This window comes from Thrips palmi, unplaced genomic scaffold (genome assembly GCF_012932325.1).
Source record: "Thrips palmi isolate BJ-2018 unplaced genomic scaffold, TpBJ-2018v1 HiC_scaffold_11, whole genome shotgun sequence".
NCBI classification, from domain to species: Eukaryota; Metazoa; Arthropoda; class Insecta; order Thysanoptera; family Thripidae; genus Thrips; species Thrips palmi.
Window position 1 is genome coordinate 5,346,243 of NW_023144622.1, and position 17,525 is coordinate 5,363,767.

At 53.0% G+C, this 17,525-nt stretch overlaps 2 protein-coding genes across 7 annotated transcripts; one reads left to right on the top strand and one right to left on the bottom strand.

Moving 5' to 3' along the window:
- The first annotated feature begins 1,143 nt into the window (after nt 1–1,143).
- LOC117639207 lies at nt 1,144–10,920 on the top strand. 5 transcript variants are annotated; one of them, XM_034374645.1, is made up of 9 exons: nt 1,144–1,277; nt 6,699–6,758; nt 6,989–7,115; nt 7,550–7,677; nt 7,783–7,892; nt 8,058–8,203; nt 9,492–9,693; nt 9,934–10,050; nt 10,259–10,920. In XM_034374645.1, the coding sequence occupies exons 2-9, from the start codon at nt 6,702–6,704 to the stop codon at nt 10,380–10,382; spliced, it is 1,011 nt and encodes a 336-aa protein (XP_034230536.1). In that variant the 5' UTR covers nt 1,144–1,277; nt 6,699–6,701; the 3' UTR covers nt 10,383–10,920. The 5 variants fall into 5 exon arrangements, with proteins under 5 accessions (XP_034230536.1, XP_034230538.1, XP_034230537.1 ...); XM_034374647.1 differs by lacking the exon at nt 1,144–1,277 and adding an exon at nt 6,536–6,604 and having other exon boundaries at nt 7,550–7,661; XM_034374646.1 differs by lacking the exon at nt 1,144–1,277 and adding an exon at nt 6,587–6,604.
- A 132-nt stretch (nt 10,921–11,052) lies between these two features.
- LOC117639205 (Hermansky-Pudlak syndrome 4 protein homolog) lies at nt 11,053–17,504 on the bottom strand. Of its 2 annotated transcripts, XM_034374641.1 has the most exons (14): nt 17,413–17,504; nt 17,001–17,256; nt 16,319–16,556; nt 15,970–16,218; nt 15,788–15,882; nt 15,646–15,715; nt 15,397–15,546; nt 14,951–15,298; nt 14,615–14,832; nt 14,328–14,523; nt 13,694–14,243; nt 13,429–13,607; nt 13,105–13,337; nt 11,053–13,019 (listed from the first exon to the last, which is right to left on the bottom strand). In XM_034374641.1, the coding sequence occupies exons 2-14, from the start codon at nt 17,006–17,008 to the stop codon at nt 12,845–12,847; spliced, it is 2,709 nt and encodes a 902-aa protein (XP_034230532.1). In that variant the 5' UTR covers nt 17,009–17,256; nt 17,413–17,504; the 3' UTR covers nt 11,053–12,844. The 2 variants fall into 2 exon arrangements, with proteins under 2 accessions (XP_034230532.1, XP_034230531.1); XM_034374640.1 differs by lacking the exons at nt 17,001–17,256; nt 17,413–17,504 and adding an exon at nt 16,629–16,784.
- Nucleotides 17,505–17,525: the final 21 nt, after the last annotated feature.

Consider the following 17,525-nt stretch of genomic DNA (forward strand, 5'->3'; position numbering starts at 1 on the left):
CTCCTCGCCCCGCTCGCAGCCGCAGGGGGTGGGTTAGGGGTTAGCGCAGCCCGCGGCGGAGCGGAGCGGAGTGGCATAACCAGATCGGCGGCGCGCGCCGCTCCACTCCGGGGGGACAGAAAAAGGGGGTGGGGGTGTTACGCACCCATGCGAGGAACTGGACTCCAGTCCGCAGATTCCACTCTTATCGAGAGTGACGCCTGTCAGTGCGCACCACAGGTGCGGTGTGGGCCGTTGGCCCGCCCTTGGACCGCCGCGCGCACTTGTCGTCCGCCCATCAACCCTTCGTCGACCTGGTCGACTGTCGGCACTCCGTCGCCCCGTCTCTCTCGCACTCCAGCGGCGTTCGGCGTGGGTGCGAGCGAGACGGGGCGGCGGCTTTATCGCCGCGCTCAATCCGAGATGAGCCCCGGAATATCCGCCAGGCTGGAGGGCCGTGGCTTTGCGGTCGCTTTGCCGTCGCGCTCCCGTTTGACCCATGGGAACTGCCGTGATGTAATCCCTTTTCGGCGGTGACCTTCAATGCACGTGGCATCGCAGAAGTGCATAAGCGAGTTACTTTGCTCCGGCTGCCGGGCTGGTCGCGTCGACACGAAAAGTCTCGGCGTTGACTGCCGGGTAGGTGGCCGCTCCACCGCGATGCCTGGCTTCAACATGAGAGAAGGGCGCCCTTCTCTCATGGCTCCAAACAGGCAGGGTGCAAATGGGTCGACATCCCCTTCCGTCATCAGAGCGCCTGCGAACCCCGGGCAGGCCGCCGCGCCGTGCTGTCGGGCCTCCGCGCCTTCCCGCGAACTCCGGTGGGCCCCCCGGTGTCCGGCCCCCGGCGCGCGTGCCCCCGGCCCGCGGCAATGTAACACCCGTCGAAAGGAGGGCGGGGACCGTGTGCGGTGGAGGGGCGCGCCCCGCCAGTGTTGTGTCCGACGGACCGGCGGACCGGCGGTCTGGCACTGACCTGTTGACGGCCTGACGGGCTGACGTCCCACCTGCCGGACTGCCGGGGTTCGTTCGCATCGCGCTTCGCGCATCGCTCCTCCCCGCTCCGCACACTCACTTGGCGGTGGTCGTGTGTCGTCCGGCCCGCCCGCCTCGCCTTGGCGCTGCTTTCTGCCTTGCCGCTTTGGCAGTCGAGCGAACCGCGCACGCCCCAACGCACGCTCACGCACCGTCGCCGCGGCGCAGCTCCGCACTTCGCGACCGTGCACACGCCTGGACGCCGCGAGACGTCCGCGGATACGTCGCTTCCACCCCGTCTCGTGTCGCGCCGGCACTCCCTGGTGAGTCGGGGCGCCTTGGCTAGCCTTGGCCTCTGCGGACGCCCGCCTACCGAACACATTCGTCGAACGTGATCGGAACTCCTCCTTCGATTTGCCAATCTTCGCCCAAAAATCAAATTTACCGACCCGATTTCAACTTAAGTGAATCAATGCCCTTAATTCAAAGTTAAAAAATCTAAAATTTATTTTTAAAAACTGAATTTAATGACCGCCAGTTTTTACTTGATTGCAAAAAAATTAAATTTTGCATGATATTTTTGCTGACCCCCTCCTTTTTCTTGCCTTTTTAAAATTTCAAATTGGCAGTGGAGTTCCTGTCAGACACTTGAGCAAACCAGAGAGGCCAGGTCGTTCTAATGCGATTTGACCCGTTTGGCTTGGTGGGCTTGGCCTTGATCTTTATTCGAGTTTTCAATTTATGTCTCCCGAACACGAAATGGGACTTTGCTTGCTTTTGCTCTTCGTCTCTCTAATCTCAAATCTCGCGCATTTGTTGTGGGTTCACGGTATATTTTTTGTGTTTTTTGGTGATGAGCACGTCTCATTAAGTGACGCTGGGTACGAGCGGGGCGGACTTTAGGTCGACGCCTTGAGTCACCCCTGAAACGGACTGAGTCCGCTGCCGCTATGTCCTGTCCTGCCGCGAGGTGTCTGATAGTGCGTTGGACGCGCGCACCTCGCGGCCCATGTTCGCGTTCGTGTTCGCGTTCGTGTTCGCGACCCGGCCGACGCGCCCGGGACCCACAAATCACTGTCACGGGGAAATAGGAGGAGCGGCGCCTGCCGGGCTGCCGGCAAGGCGGCAAATTGCACGGCAGGCTGTCGGCGATGTTTGGCGCGACGCTGCGGGGCTGCGGGCGGAGGAGGCAAAGCCCCTTGCAAAAAGGGCCGTTTGCCGGCGGGGCGGGGCGGGGCGGGCGGGGCGGGGCGGGGCGGGCGGGGCGCGGCGGCAACCTGTTTGGCGGGTATCGTTCAAGTCCAGGACCATGGCAACTGTCCCGTCATAGGGGCTGGGCAGGCTCGCTGGTCCAGCGCGGTGCCGCGGCGGCCACACGGGCCACACAGTGCGCGGCCCGGTCCCCGCGACACGGGCCCAGCGGTGCGCCGCCACGCCGCGCCACGCCGCGCCACGCCACACCCCCGCGAGGCGGAGCTGCCCGTGACCGTGATCTTGATCTTGAGCCGGCAAGCGGGTTACCCTCTTCGGCACGCAGTGTCTGCCCGTATCGGCCTCTCGCAAGGTGCTTCCCTCGAATTAGACGGCCGCGCGGGGCACCACCGCGCACAGAATGACAAAAGAAGGCGATCCGTTGCCAGGAATCCAAGGCGCTTGGCGCGTGTAACTGTCGCTGTTTACGAGACGCACGCCACTAAAATTCGGCATTTTGTCATGGGTGGTTCTCCGGCCAGCCTGCGGGATGGCCGCGACTCGTCCCGTCCCGTCCGCCGGGTCCGTTCGGTGCCGTTAGACATGTCTCGTTGTTATTCGCCGAGTACGTCGCCACCGGGTTTCGGGGTTTCGCGGGAAAACCTGGATGTGTCTGGAGCCTCTGCTCGCGCAGTGCGCGGGCAAGATGGCTCTCTTCCCGCGCTTTCCGAAAACCGGAAACCAGCTCGCCGAGACGGTCCTCCCCCGTCGCATTGACGCACGTCGGTCCTCCAGCAAGCCCATTCTGTCTCCGTCGCACTCACGGGGCGCCGCGTAGGGGTGCGAGAGAGACAGAGCGCCGTCCTCGTCGCGGACCTCGAGGTCCTCTCCGGCTGTCCAGGCCGCCGATCGCTGCCAAAGGCGAGGCTGCCGCGGCCATAAGCACCACTTCCGCTCCGCGCTGCCAGAGGATGCAGGCAGAGGGCACACTGTGTCTGGGCCCCTGTGGATTGGGTTAGGTTAGGTCCTGTGGGGGTGCGAGAGAGACAGAGCGGCCCGTCGTGGGTGGGGCCGTGGGGCGGCGTGAATCAGTCCGGAGGCACGTGCGGGTGACTGGCCTCATCCTGGCGTCGCCTGGCGCCCGGCTTGTTGCTTTGCTGTTTCATGCGCGGTTACCTTTGTGTTGGAAAACAGGGAGGGGGAGGGGAACAACGCCCTGGAGAGCCTCCTGAGAGGCCTGTTGACTCGCACCTACCGATAGCATAGGCTCTGTCCGAGTCCGCCTGGGGATCCTGCTGAAGTCCTGCCGGAGTCCGCCACGCAGGTTCCGTGCCGGTAATCGCCCAGTCGCTTGCAAATAAATCCCCCTCCCCCACCCCTCTGCCTGCTCCACGCATAAATTGGCAGCCCTGCGTGGCGTGCCTGCAGGCGCAGGGCATTCCCCGGCGTGCGACCATCAGCCAATCAGGAGCCCGCTCGGATTGAGCAACGCCACCATTTAACCCCCTCCCCCTCCGGTTGTGTTTATTTTCATTGCCGGAAGGAATGATAAGGAGCGAGTTCGTAAGTCATGGAAAAGTTTGTCCAGCGGCGGCAGTGCGGCGCCGGCCGCGCGCTCTGGACCGTCTCGACAGGTGTTTCGATAGGTCGATACAGGCCGTCGTCATCGCTAAGATCTGCGCGGACCGCCGAGAGCGCGGAGACAACTTCGTGTCCTGTCGGATGGAAACCTGGAGACCCCCAAGGGGCGGACCGAAGCGGGATGAATCCACTTAATCCACTCAAGGTCCTAATTTTCTGGATATCACCGCCCTCCTCCCCCCGGATCGCGTCGAGCTCATACATCAAGCGAGATCGTGACACGCGCGCCATTTGGCAAATGGCCGCGCACGGAGTGCCACAGAGTGCCACAGCGCTGATAAGGCGCGCCGCGGTGCAGACTGCCGCGCTGTCTCTCTCGCACTCGCGGGGCTGCCCGTGGGCCTGTGGGGGTGCGAGAGAGACAGAGCGACGGACACGCCGCGCGGAATGGCTAGCAGGTTGGCGGCGGGGGCTGCGCGGGCTGCGGAGTGGCGACCGGTGTTCCTCTTGTCTCCGCGTCGCGCTGCGGGCCATGCTGTACATTACGTGCGCGGTCGCCAAACGTCGGGGTGGGAAATAAGACTTGCGCGGGAGATCTCGGGCTGTCGGCCGACCAGGAGGCTGCAAAGCAGTTGACGAAAACTGCGAAAACGCCGCTTTATTCGACCTCTAACGAGAAGCCCAACATTTGTGGCCACCCCACTTGTGAATGCAAATGAACGAATGTAAATGAATGAATGAAAGAAAATGAATGAGAATGAATGAACGAATGAACGAAGTGCAGTGCGTCCTTGCGGCGTCCTTGTCCCGCCCCTGCAGTGGCGGGGCGCGGGGCGGCGCGGGGCGGGGCCTCGGCGGCTGTCCCACGGCACCGCGACCCACGCCACACCCAGACAGGAAATAGGGAAAAGGGAGCAAAGGAGAGCGAAACCGCAAATAATGCGCCTTCATTCGTGCCAGCCGTTTGTCCGGCCATCAGTCCTCCCGTTCCAGCGTCCGTCAGTCCGCCTGTCTGTCCGTCCGTCCGTCTGTCTGTCCGTCCGTCTGTCACATTGAGTCTGTGGCTGACCACTGGCTGACGGGCGTGCTTGCAGCCATGTCAAAGCACTTTGCCCAGACTCTGATCCGGCCAAATTGAAATTAAGTACCTGGGTTTCACGAATCTGTATAGCAACATCCATTTTCTGACAAAATCAGTTCACGATTGAGCTGCCAGGAATACTTGACGTGAAGCTCAAATACCGGTTCAGGCATTAAACAACTATACTTGTAATCATCGACTACCTGAAGTCGGGTCACGATTTCTTGATTAATTCTCCTCAAACCCTGGAGTCGGAGCACCTAGGTGTTGTTCCCCACAGGAGCTCTCAATCGGAGCGGCGTGCACATTTGTTCCTTTTTCAAAACGTTCTCCTTTTTTTGCCTTTTTAACGCGGTTCCACTTAGCACTGGCAGTACTTTGCCGCCGCCTGGATGACGCTCCCAGCCACGCCCAGCCTGTCCGCGCCTTCGCTTGACGGCCATCATGGCCAGCCAGCGACAGCGCGGCCTGCCACTTTTCGACTTTGGGTCACCATGGTGGCACACCGCGGCGGGGGTGTGAACCTCGGTGACCCTAGACCAGGACGGTTGTATCCCATAGCAGACCACGAGCGACTTTGCCGGAGTTTCACTTCACATTTCATAATTTAAAATGCATCTGGAGTCCAGCCGCTGATGCTTATCACACGGTGGTCCCGGCTTCGCACATCATTCAACTGTCAATTTTTCGAGGGATTTTGTTTTATTTTCAACCCGTCAGTTTTCATCCGACGGTGCTCGCCACGGCGGATCCTCGAAATAATTATCTCGCGCTCGCATCATCTCATTCAAATTAACTGTCGGCTTAGGCGCGGGTTCGCGAGCCACAATAGGGGGGAAATTGGCGGAAAAACGGTATCAAACGGGCCGCTCCCCGCCTCGGGTATCAGATCGCATAGCCATCGGGGGCGCTGATCCTCATTCCGCGCCAGGAGGCATTACAATGGTAAACACGGCCAAATGCCGCAGGCCGGGCCCGTGCGTGCCGCGCCGTGCCGAGCCGTGCCGTGCCGCGCCGCGCCCTGCCGCGGTGGCCAGCCTCCACGGTCCCTGACCTCCTCGCCGCCGGGACGAGTTGGGTGTGTTCGGCCGGGGCGGGGCGGGGCGGGGCGGGGCGGGCCGAAGAGGGCGGGGCTCCTTACCGGCCGGGGGAGTCGAACCCGTCCCCGCCGCTGCCGCCAAGGCATGGCCACGGCCAAGGTAGCGTTACACCAGGGCTACTCTGACGCAAGGCGCGTCACGCGTCGGCTTACTGCAGGCTTACCGACGCCACGCCGCATCTCGCCGTCAAAACATGAATGAGAAATCCGGCGCGGTCCTCCCGAAATGTGACGTGCCGGCACTCTTTTTGCGTTTGCGGACAGTTGCAAAACCGAGAGATGAGTAAAGAAACGTGGAAGACCTCCCCCACTTTTCTCGCACTTCCGGCGGCTCTGGCACGCCGAACGCGTGCGAGACTATCAAGCGGATAGTTGGGGCAGTAGTTGTTCGCGTCAGACGGACAGACAGACAGACAGACAGACAGACAGACAGACAGACAGCCCGGGGCGTCCTCCGGCCGGCCGGGGTGAGGTGGGGTGGGGGGTGTGGAGGATGGGAGCACCGGCCAAACCCCAGACAGAGACAGCTTGACCTGTCAATGGTGACGCGTGCTTGGCTCGGCGAACGGTCTTGGCGCGTGCCGCGCGCGCCGTCCGTGTGAGTGTGTGTGTGTGTGTGTGCGTGCGCGTGCACGTGACGGTGTGGAGCGCGCTGCCCGGACTGACACTGAAGCCATTGCACACTATGAGGCGCCACGGTAAAAGCTTCCAATTCGCCAGTCCAAAGCAGCTGATGTTGGTCCGCTTCTTCGCCACCGCTGTACGTACTCACGATTTCCGTTTGCGTTGCAGACCATGCTCCAGCCGAGGGGCGGCGCTGCGGGCGCTGCAGTCGCCTTGCTTCTCCTCCAGGTGAGCCAATCCCCCGGAAAAGGACGCGGCCGTGAAATAACTCATCCCTCTCCGAGAAGCACTTTGCGCCGCCGACCGCGGAGGAGGGCGTTGTCTTTGTAATTTGCCACTTTGCCGGTTTGGCAATTACCCACGAAAAATATGGCCTGCCGACTTATATTAATTTCTTTATTATTGTTTTTTTTTTTAAACTGTGTGTGAAGTAAAACCACTTGTGTGCGGTTTCGCAGCTGTGCCGCGGCGCGCTCGGCCATGGGCGCCTCATGGACCCGCCCGCCAGGAACAGCATGTGGCGCTTCGGCTTCCCCAACCCCGTCAACTACAACGACAACGAGTTGTTCTGCGGGGGCTACGCCGGTGAGCAGAGGAGAGGACCCGCCGGGTCGGGGCCGCGACGACGCGACGCCGATGACGCTCCGAGATTTGACACCCACTGAGCATGACCAGCAGGCCCACTCCGAAAAGGGTCGTCGCTCGGTCTCTCTCGCACTCGTGGGGCGGTCCGTAGGGGTGCGAGAGAGACCGAGCGACGCGGCCCGCGGTCTGGACGGGCACGGACAAATGGCGCGACGGGCGGTGCGCGGAGTCGCGGAGTGCGGGCGCCCCGCCCCGCGGCCTACGGTCGGCCCTCGGCTCGGCAGTCCTCGCCAACAACGCCGCGTCCTTGGCGTGCTGCGCGTCCTTGCCGTCCTTTGTTGGGCCCTCGCTCTGTCTCTCTCGCACTCACGGGCCGTCCGGTAGGGGTGCGAGAGAGACAGAGTGACGAGCGCTGGTCGTTTGCCGTTTTGCAGTGCAGTGGGACCAGAACCAGGGCCGGTGCGGCGTGTGCGGCGACCCCTGGCACTTCGAGACGCGACCGCACGAGGCGGGCGGCCAGTTCGCCAAGGGCATCATCGGCAGAAGGTACAGCATGGGACAGGTAAATCAGGACGCCGTCAGAAAGTCAGTGTTGCCACGGCAAAAATTTCCACGGCCATGAACCATTGCGCTACGCCCGGCAACCCCAACCTGACGTGTGCCGCAGGAAATCGACATCGAGATCGAGCTGACCGCCAACCACTGGGGGCGCTTCGAGCTGACGCTGTGCCCGAACAACAACCCGGCCTTCGAGGCGACCCAGGGCTGCTTCGACAGGTGAGCCTTCCCTTCCGCGCTTGGCCGGGCCTCGCCGTTTTACGCCTCGACCCGACAGGGGGCAATAAAACTCCCGAAGGGCAGCGCGACGCGGTGGCCGAGGCAGTGCCAGAAATTAACGCCAGCGATTTTTGTTTTTTGTTTTTCGGGGGCGTTCGCCTGCAGGTACCCTCTGTACGTGTCCGGCACCCGGGACCGCGCCTACCACATCCCGCCCAACACCAAGAAGAAGGCCGTGCTGCGGTACAGGGTGCGCCTGCCGCCCTACGTCACGTGCACGCAGTGCGTCATGCAGTGGACCTACTACACGGGTACGTCGCTCTGTCTCTCTCGCCCTCTCGCGGAACGAGGGAGCGCGTCGAAAAGCGCCGCGGGGGCGGCCGCCGCGTAGCGCAGCGCGCAGCGCGCCCGCTCCGAAAGGACTCGCCAAAGACGCAGACCCGATTCACGTTCACAGCCTTTCGTTTTATTGTGGGGTCGCGCCCTGTACCTCATCGGTGACGTTTCGGTCGGCGGAGGAGGCTGGTGCTACAGCACAGTGTAGCAGCGGCCGGACACTTGCAGGTGCGGGTTGAGGCCCTCGACGCAGCTGTGCACCTGCAGCACACCGGAGTTAGTTCGAGACCAAACTGTGCTTTTGTCTCTAGCAAAGCAGCAGGAGGAACAACACAGAGCAGCTCTGTTTACACGTCGCTCGGTTCGTTTCGGAGACACGCCGCAGCGAGGCAAGCTCTACCTGCGTGCGGACGTCCGACATGCGCTGGATGGCCTTCCGGATGCCGTCCAGCTCGTCCTGCGACTTGAAGCGGATGGCCCACCCCGCCGTGGTGACGGCCATCAGGATGTCGGCGACGTGCGGCAGCGCGGCCTCGGTGCACCGGGCGATCTCGGGCGGGGGCCGCGGCCGCGCCGACAGCAGGCAGTTGATCCAGCCGTGCGTCGCCTCCAGCACCCTGGCCGTCGCCTCCCTGGAGAAGGCCTTGCCATGAGTGCGACAGAGACAGAGCGACGCTGGTGCGACGACGCAACCCGCCCTGCCTGAAGGACAGCATCTGCGCGGCCGCCGCGTCCACCGGGCCGCCGGGGTTGCTGCTGCCGGGGTTGGCGGAGTAGACGCCGTACGCGGCCGCCGCGGCCGCCTCCACGTCGCCGGCCGGCCCCGCCGCCCCCGCCATCGCCAGACACACCTGCGGAAGACGGTCGGACGGGCTGCAGGCTCATTCCAAGCTTCGTCGCTCTGTCTCTCGCGCCCCTTGGCGGAGCCCCGGAGTGCGAGAGAGACGGAGCGACGTGGCCCGGTCTGCTGGACGAAGCGGTGCGACGAACGTCAACGAGAGGGCGGCGTCGGTCACCTGCGCCAGCGTCGCCGCGCCCACCAGGGCCAGGGCGGCCGCGCTGCGACAGGCCGCGCTGCGACAGGCCATGCTGCCGGCCGCTGCTTGGCGGACAGTGGCGGTGGGGGCCGCGGGGCCCTCGCCCACGACGCGGCGCGGCGCCGGGCCGCACGGGGCGCACCGGGCCTCGTACTGACGGGGAGCACGCTGCGAGAGCCCGCGCGGGTCAGAGGCAGTGTAGGTGAACACCCCCTTGTGCTTGCAGGCAACATGTGGGGCACCTGCCCGAACGGCACCGAGGCCGTGGGCTGCGGACGGCCGGAGACGTTCCGGAACTGCGCCGACGTCACCATCACCACGTCCACCGGCGGAGGACTGCCGCCGGAGTTCGCCAGCTCCGACAACCCCTACCTGCTGTTCGTCCGCGACCTGCGCGCCCCCAACTACCTGTTCCCCCTCGTCATCAGGTGAGTCTGTCTCTCTCGCACCCCGGCGGGAGGTACCGTGAATGGGAGAGGGACAGAAGCCTTTGCCGTTGCGCTAAGAAGCGCCTGTGAGTTAGGCCAACGTCCCGTACCGCAACACACCGGTGTGTGACATGACGGCGGGTGGCCCACCTCGCAGGCGCTAGACCGCGTTCGCCGCGTTGTACGCCTCGTGTTTCGGACTTCAGCACTTCACAACTCCCCTTTCCTTTGCCTCTACAGATCCCAGGTGTGCCTAGCGACGCCGCGGTACCGACGCATCCCCGGCATCGACCACTGGTGCGAGACAAACTGCCTGCGGTACCCGCCCAACTGCCCGCCGGAGGTTTGCCACTGCCCGTAAGTAGCACCCACCGGCCCACCAGTACACAGGACCGACTTTTCGGAAAAATCTGGGTTCCAGTCAGGCTATCAGGCACTCTTCACACACTCCAGACAGGGGCAGCAGGGGCAGGGTGGGGAGGCCTCCTGCAAACTCCCTCCCTTCCTCGTCTGGCCCTGCCTCGACTTGCACGCTGCACTACTAATTTGGCTGTCTGTGTTACAGGGACTCCTGCGAGGCGATCGGGGAACTGGCGGGCAGAGAAGGTGCCGACGTCTACTGCCAAGACAAATGTATAGTCTACCGATCGACGAACCAATGTCCCGCAAGTCGCTGCCGATGCTACTGATTTCACTGTCCAGTTTCCCCTTTGTTTTAAATTTCCTTTCAATGTTGAGTTACCGGAGAGTGTTCTGGCTTACGACGAGCTTGGTGGGTTTCACTCACCCCACCACGCCCTTCCTCATTCCCACTGTGGCTGTAGAAAAGAAGAGGCAGCACTCTGTAAATCTTGTGAAATACTTTGTCGCGGGCGATGCATGACAGCAAAAGATATGCCAGTGGAGGCTTTACAGTAGGCTCCTGTAGTAATTTTTAAGAGAACCTACATTAGGATTAAGTAGTGTACCTGCACAGTTACAGTTCTCTTGGATAAGACAATTAAGATGTAGACTGTAAGTGAGAACCGAACTCAAGTGATGTTTGGAAAACAAAATCAGGGTTCTGTGGAACAGAATTTCAGGACTTTTACTCAATTCCTCATAAGACTCTTTGACTTCCCCTTCATTAGATCTGAAACCCTGCATTCAAGTTCCTCTGCTGTCCCACAGCTAGTTTTGTTAGAAAGTGAAAGATAGAAAAAAATAAAATGCTAACTGATAAAATTCTTTAAAGTACCTAAATCAAAGTTCCTCTCAGAACACAATGCACAAACTGTCAAAATCAGAAATTATCTACTGCATTTTTTAGACTTGAACAGTGGTGTGGAAACAAGGATTTCTGTAAGATACAAAACAATATGCAAACAATACAATACCGCTTTAATAAAAAGAAAAAAGTTAGGAATGAATGACTCATTACTCAAAAATAACATATAGGAGTGTAACAGAAAGAAAAGACAGTCTACACTGCATCTTCATATCACTTGAGATAACCATCAGAGCACTTAAATTTCTTTTTAAAAATCACAACTAAGACTCCAATTGTGGACAGCCAAGCCACTGATGATCACATTTGAAATCAGGAGCACACAAAAATCGCGAGTTCCTATATAAAGACACAGACAATAGGCAGAAACCAATGAGAAAAAATGAACGGATGAAAAGACAATAGAAAGATGGAAAGGGAAAAGAGAGGGAACTACACTAGTCTAGGTATAGCAGATATGGCTGAACTCATGTACTAACTACTAATACAAAAACTAGCACTACCTAAAAACTACAGAACCTTAAAATTCTCACATGTAGAATAATTTGACTTCAGCACACAATAAAACTGACACACAACATTCTTCCAGCAAATGTGAGATCTGACATTGTTAGCAACCTATCAAATTAATTTGATGTCCGAGCAAAAGACTTACTGCACAGGTTCACAACATTGAGCGATTGTCTACAAAACCGGGATGAAAATTATAAATTTGGCTAGCAACATCACATGAAATCTAAAATGAACATTTCATTTTTCCTATTCATTATTTTTCTGCAAAAGTACAAAAACAACAATAACAAAAAATAAAGACAATCAGCAGAGTGTTTAATATGATATTGATTGACCAAGTTAAAGTACCCTGCTGCCTAAATTAAACATCCTAAAGAAGTCCAAAATAAAATGGCAAATACTTTGGCACCTATTCTGAAATATGCTTGTACACTAACAAGGTCAAAATCAAATGGCACCATAATGCAGTCTGCGCTTAGCTACTCTTAAGCACCTAAAGCTTGTCTACTATATAGTCTAACATAATTGCTTAAGACTTCAATTCTTCCATAAAAAAAATGGAAACTACAAGTTTCTTAACATGTTTGAATAAAATGAACATTAATATAAATAAGCTCTTTAGGAATGTAAAGATACGACAACAAAATAAATAGAGGTCACATTGAAAACAGAAGCAATAATTGTATCAATTACGAATGAAGACACATGGGGTTGAATTATTTCTCTCATTGCATGAAACAAAAGCACAACCAAAATGTGTTTCTTAAAACCCCTCCAAACAGTCAACTGGGAATGTCAATATAAAAAATACAATCCAATAAAAGGACAATAAAAACTCAAAACCTTAAAAAAATAACAATACACAAACTAAAATACATACCAGTAACACTGATCCCATAATTACAAAAAATGGTTCATTAATAAAATCTTTGTACCTCCATACATTTTCCCTTAACTCTTTTTACAGTATGATTATGTCATAATCACAATTTCAGTACATTATCATTTACAGAAAAAAGCACAAAAGCCCAAGTCATCAAAAATTTATCTTCTAAATTTAGAAGAAATTCATAAAAGTAAACAGCTTGGTCATCAATGCATGTCTATAATCAAAACAAAAGACTAGAATGGATGCAAAATAACATCACAAATGCCAAGAAATTTCATTGGTTGGCTTCCACCCAAATATTAATAGCTTTCAGTATGATTATGTCAGGCAATTCTGACTAAGTAGGAGGCCTTAAGTGCAACAAACTTGAAATTATGTGACAAATCAATTTCATAAAGGAGTCAGAGTGAAACAAACTCTTGAGTAGCACTTTCTTTTTAAGTTATGCATAAGCACAATGACTAGAAGGTTATGGTTATGGTCTATAGCAGCACAATACCGTGATCTCTTTCTAGTCTACGCCTTGCCTTCAGTGGCACAGTGCCCATCAGGTCTGCTGGGGTGGGAAGACCAACGCCACTTTGGCCGGCTTGCTGCTGCTGGTAAAAGACCTCTGCCTGACCACATTGGTAACCATACACTAGGCTTTCGTGGACCCTGAAAGCGAGATGGGTCTTACATAATTACAATCGTTTTAACAATAACAGACATAAAGAAAGATTTATTGAATGTAAAATCTTACCTGACACATATTTCTGTGAGGTTGGGTTGGTCTTGAAAGTCTCTATGCAAGCTTCCTACAAGTTCGAGTTCAGGGCCACTCCACACCCCACCTTTATGCACAGTATCCCATGCAGGGTCAATGCAGAGAAAACTGTACGAGTCAGCACCACTATTGCCAGCTGCTGGGACGTGGTCTAGAGAATGATTCATGGTTTGCTCGAGATGTTCCATGCTAGGGAATGACACATCCCACTGGTAAACAAAACAGTGTATTTATTAGTAAAAAAAAAATGCTGACAAATCTGCTATATTCCTCCAGATAAAATATTTGATAATTTCTTACCACTGTTTTTAACAAGTCAGAGCTGACTGATTTTGGATCCAGCAAGAGTAAGAGAGACATGCTCTGCATGCCACAAACAAGAAGCACTGCCTCTCTGTTGCCATCACCAGCAAATTCCTCCAAGTCAGACTGACTGAGACGTGGCAATGGTTTGGGAAATGGGACCATTGGTGTTTCAACTGTAAGAGAAAAATATTAAGTCCAATACTGCTGGAAGGCCTCAAGTAGAAGTCAAGAAGAAATGCAGGGTTTGCAAGGGACTCACCTCTGTTAGAAAATGTCATATCCTTCGGCTCACTCGGTGTTGGATCTGTGGCTGGTGTCATCACCCCATACCGATCTAGAGCTAAATGACTCAGTTTTGCCATAAGCGGTGTGATTGCAAGTCCGCCACTTAGGCTGGTTGGACGAGCAACTGATGGCAAAGCTTGTTGAGCTATGCGTTTCCTCTCCTCAAGTTGAGCCTTATTTTCATTAGAATTTGAAGATACCTCCTTTGTATCATTTAAACCTGACAGAGTAGTAGGCCTATTTGACAATGGGGCATTTAAACTAGTTGGTCTCACTGGTTGTGCTGGAGGTTTGAAACTTTCCTTTGAAACTTCCATCTTGACGTCACTGGGTGCACCCTCTGGGCTTGAGATGGTCTTTAGAGCAAGACTCACTGGACGTTTCTTTGGCTGGCTGGACGGCTCAACTTGAATGTTGGTAGGTGGAACCTCTTTTTCAGATACTGATTTAACAGGCTGTAATGGAATGGAGGCACGTGGCGGGAGTCTTGCAGTGACCGCAGGCTTTGATTGTAGAGGCTTCACCTGGGCATAAAGCAGTATTTGTTAACATAATGTGAACAACAGAGCAAACATATAACAACATAGAGAAGAGTGCAACAAACATACTTTGAAAGCAGGTTTGCTATCTAAAGCACGGTAGTGATTTGCTATCTGCTCATCAAACAGGGCTTGAGACAAGGGAAGACCATCTTGGCGAAACACAGGGAAGCAAGGGTCAGTTATTGTGTTGTAAAAACAACGTCGAGGTCTTTGTGGGGAGCATTGCTCATCGGTCGGAACTGGAAGTCCAAAGCTATAGTACCTGCATTGGATTGGAGAGGGAAAAAGGCACTAATGGGTAAAATGGGTAACTTAAGGAAACTTAAAGTAGCATCTAAATTATTAAATTTTACCTCATAGGAACATTGTTTGTGTTTATAGAGGGCAAACTCATACTTAAAGATTTGCCATGAGTTTGCTCCTTCAGGTAAGTGCGCAAATCATACACAGCTTGGAATATATTGCTAGGCGGAATCGCTACATGAATTTTCTCGATTGCACTTCGCTTGTTACTGCGTGCAGCAACAGCATCTCGCACCACATCAGGAATGGTATTTACAGGATTGCAGATCTGTAAAAAGTTCAAAATGCATTAAGGCCTCCTATAAAAATTAAATTTAAAGAAGGAAAGAAATTGATTGCAAAGGACGGTGTAATAATTAAGTTACGCAAAAATCTAATAAGCCTACCAGATCATTATCAGCAACATCTGCTACTGGCACTTTGTTGACGGGAACCTCTGTAGCATCTACTCGACTACATATGGACACAGCTTGTGCATGTAATACTTTATTGATATTGAAATCTCGTAAGGGTGTGCTACACACTAGACGAGAGGTAGCATCACTTGAAGGCTCAAAGTTTTCTTCAATAGTGGGAGATAAAACTTTTGAGTTGCTTAAAGTTGAAGGAGGAAGAGTATGTGAGAAAACAACATCACTTTCAGTTTCTCCATCTTCTTCTTCAACAACTGTGAATATTTTGGTCTTATCTGATTTCAGACATGGAATGAATTCCTTGGAACTGCGGCTAACAACCTGATAAGAAAAAAATTCAAAATTTTAATCTTTTGTGAAAACTATTCCAAAATACCCTTCTTCAAAGGAGTCAAAGGTAAATTGTAAGATATAATCACCTTAGGAGCTTTGTCCACCTGGGCAAAAGTATTTTGAATGTGTTCTGCATCTCTGGCAAGAGAGTGAAATTCTCTCTGGGGTATAAACACTTGCAAGAGTTGGGCACCAGCAGGTAGTTGAAAAGACACATCAAGATTGGTCCCAGGTGACTATATAGAGAGACAATTAAAAAAACAATAAGATACAAATATCAACAGAGCAAAACTCCTAACATTATTTTGTCTTAAATTTCATGCTGTTTGCAGTACCTTTATACGGTAAGGATCAGAGAGAACAAGCTGTTTTGTTATTTTGGCACTCAGCTGACTAGCAATTATCCTGCAACAAAGAATAGAAAAATCAGCCTCATTGTAGCATTATAATTAATTTTTAAAATGGAAATCAGCTTACTTATTTTGGTAGAGAACAGCACCTCCTAAAACTCCATGTTGGTCTTGACAACAATGTAGCATCTGCATCGCCTCCAAAAAGACATGGCTGGCACTCTGCAAATAGGAAAGAGATACAGACTTTGTCAAATTACCTTTGACTATAAATCAACAGAGAACAGGACAATTTTATTGGATACAAACCTTTGGCAGTCTCATTGTTGGTACATTGCCTAAAATTTGGCTGGAATATTGTACAATAGGAAGAAATGTCTCAAATATTCTTCCCAGTTTTTCGGTAAAAGATGGACCTGTGTCACCAGCAGCCTTTTTGGTTTCACATTGAGTGGCTAGAGTTTCAAGATCACCAAAATACAGCTCCAGAAGTGAGGTCATGATATCAGCTCTTTGTTCAAGCACCCATTCAGGAATGTTACGGTCCGTCCCAATGGCCTGCAATAAGGTAACACATATTTAAATCACACTTAAGTTAGTCCATTGATTGATGTTGGATCGTTCCTCTGAACTAAATACCAACAAAACCCGTACTCACCACAACATACCGCCCAAATGTTCGAATGGCAAACTTTCCACTCTGCAGAGAGAGTATTCGAGGAGGGCTGAAGGATGCGAGCAGAAAGTACGTAGCTCCCATGAGCTGACCACATAATGCAAGTCGCTGCTGCTCACTGACCCAGCCAGGATGGAAGAACAAAACTGCATCTTGTGGATCATCAGCCTCTTGGGTGCACTTTTGTGTATCGTACACAAATGCTATTACCAACTCACGGCTAAAAAAGTCAATAGCAAATAATTAGTCTATAGCAAGTATTGTTAATGTTAACTAAAAAGGTAAAACTCACTGAATAATAGACACTGCTTGGAAAGCCATGCTAAAAGCTTCCTAGAGACTACACATTCCCACACACTATTACCTGTCTACCTAGACCAGGTTACATAACCATCCCCTTGCAGGAAGTTATATAAGCCCATAGTAACCTTGAGAGAAGGAAGCCATACGACTAATCCAATATTGACATTAAAGGTACAGCAAACATAATGACAAACAAAATTTGTTTCTGTTGTTAAAAATTTACCAGTAAGCTTTAAGCATTAAGCATTAAGTTGCAGACTCCATTTAACTCATACTTATAATTTTATAAAAAAAAACTAATAATAATGAAATTTTTAAAAAGTCTGTAAATTTGAATCAGAATGTTTTTGACTTGACTTACTTGGCCATTTTGGTAGAGATGCACGAATTGGCAGATATACAATAGACAATGTATACATGCACCTGGATGGTTGTATGAACTCAATTTGGGAATCAGCACTTCACAGCACTTAGTAGACGATTCAGTGTAAGTGGAATGTCCAGATGGAAATAATGTTTCACTTTCCATTGTATCATTGTTTAATCAGATAGATAACGTCAAACTTTATTTACTTGACGTCATAATGAAGAATACAATCTTGTCAAACAGCGTCACTCTAACCAAAGAAAACACAAGAAGACAGATCGCAGGTTAAAGGAAAGCATAAAGGACTATATTTGAATAAATTTAAGTCTTAAAATGCTGAAATGGGTGTTGCGTCAACTCAAAAACACAGGGGCACGAGAAAAAAAATACACAACTAGACATTTACCTTGAACACAACTTTACGTTGTCGTTCCCGTCTGCTTTCGTCTGCTTGTTTTCTTGTTTGGGTCGGATGGGATGTCGTACCGAGATGAACCGGATGTAGTGCCAGGGCTGTAT

Bases quoted from the DNA above. Each gene is read 5' to 3' on its own strand.
- LOC117639207 (XM_034374645.1), top strand. From the start codon at position 6,702: ATGCTCCAGCCGAGGGGCGGCGCTGCGGGCGCTGCAGTCGCCTTGCTT. The intron at 6,759-6,988 runs GTGAGCCAATCC...GCGGTTTCGCAG, and splicing joins TCGCCTTGCTTCTCCTCCAG to CTGTGCCGCGGCGCGCTCGG. The intron at 10,051-10,258 runs GTAAGTAGCACC...TCTGTGTTACAG, and splicing joins CCGGAGGTTTGCCACTGCCC to GGACTCCTGCGAGGCGATCG.
- LOC117639205 (XM_034374640.1), bottom strand. From the start codon at position 16,657: ATGGCTTTCCAAGCAGTGTCTATTATTCA. The intron at 15,716-15,787 runs GTAAGCTGATTT...TCTTTGTTGCAG, and splicing joins GCTGTTCTCTACCAAAATAA to GATAATTGCTAGTCAGCTGA. The intron at 13,338-13,428 runs GTAAGAAATTAT...TTTGTTTACCAG, and splicing joins CTGACTTGTTAAAAACAGTG to TGGGATGTGTCATTCCCTAG.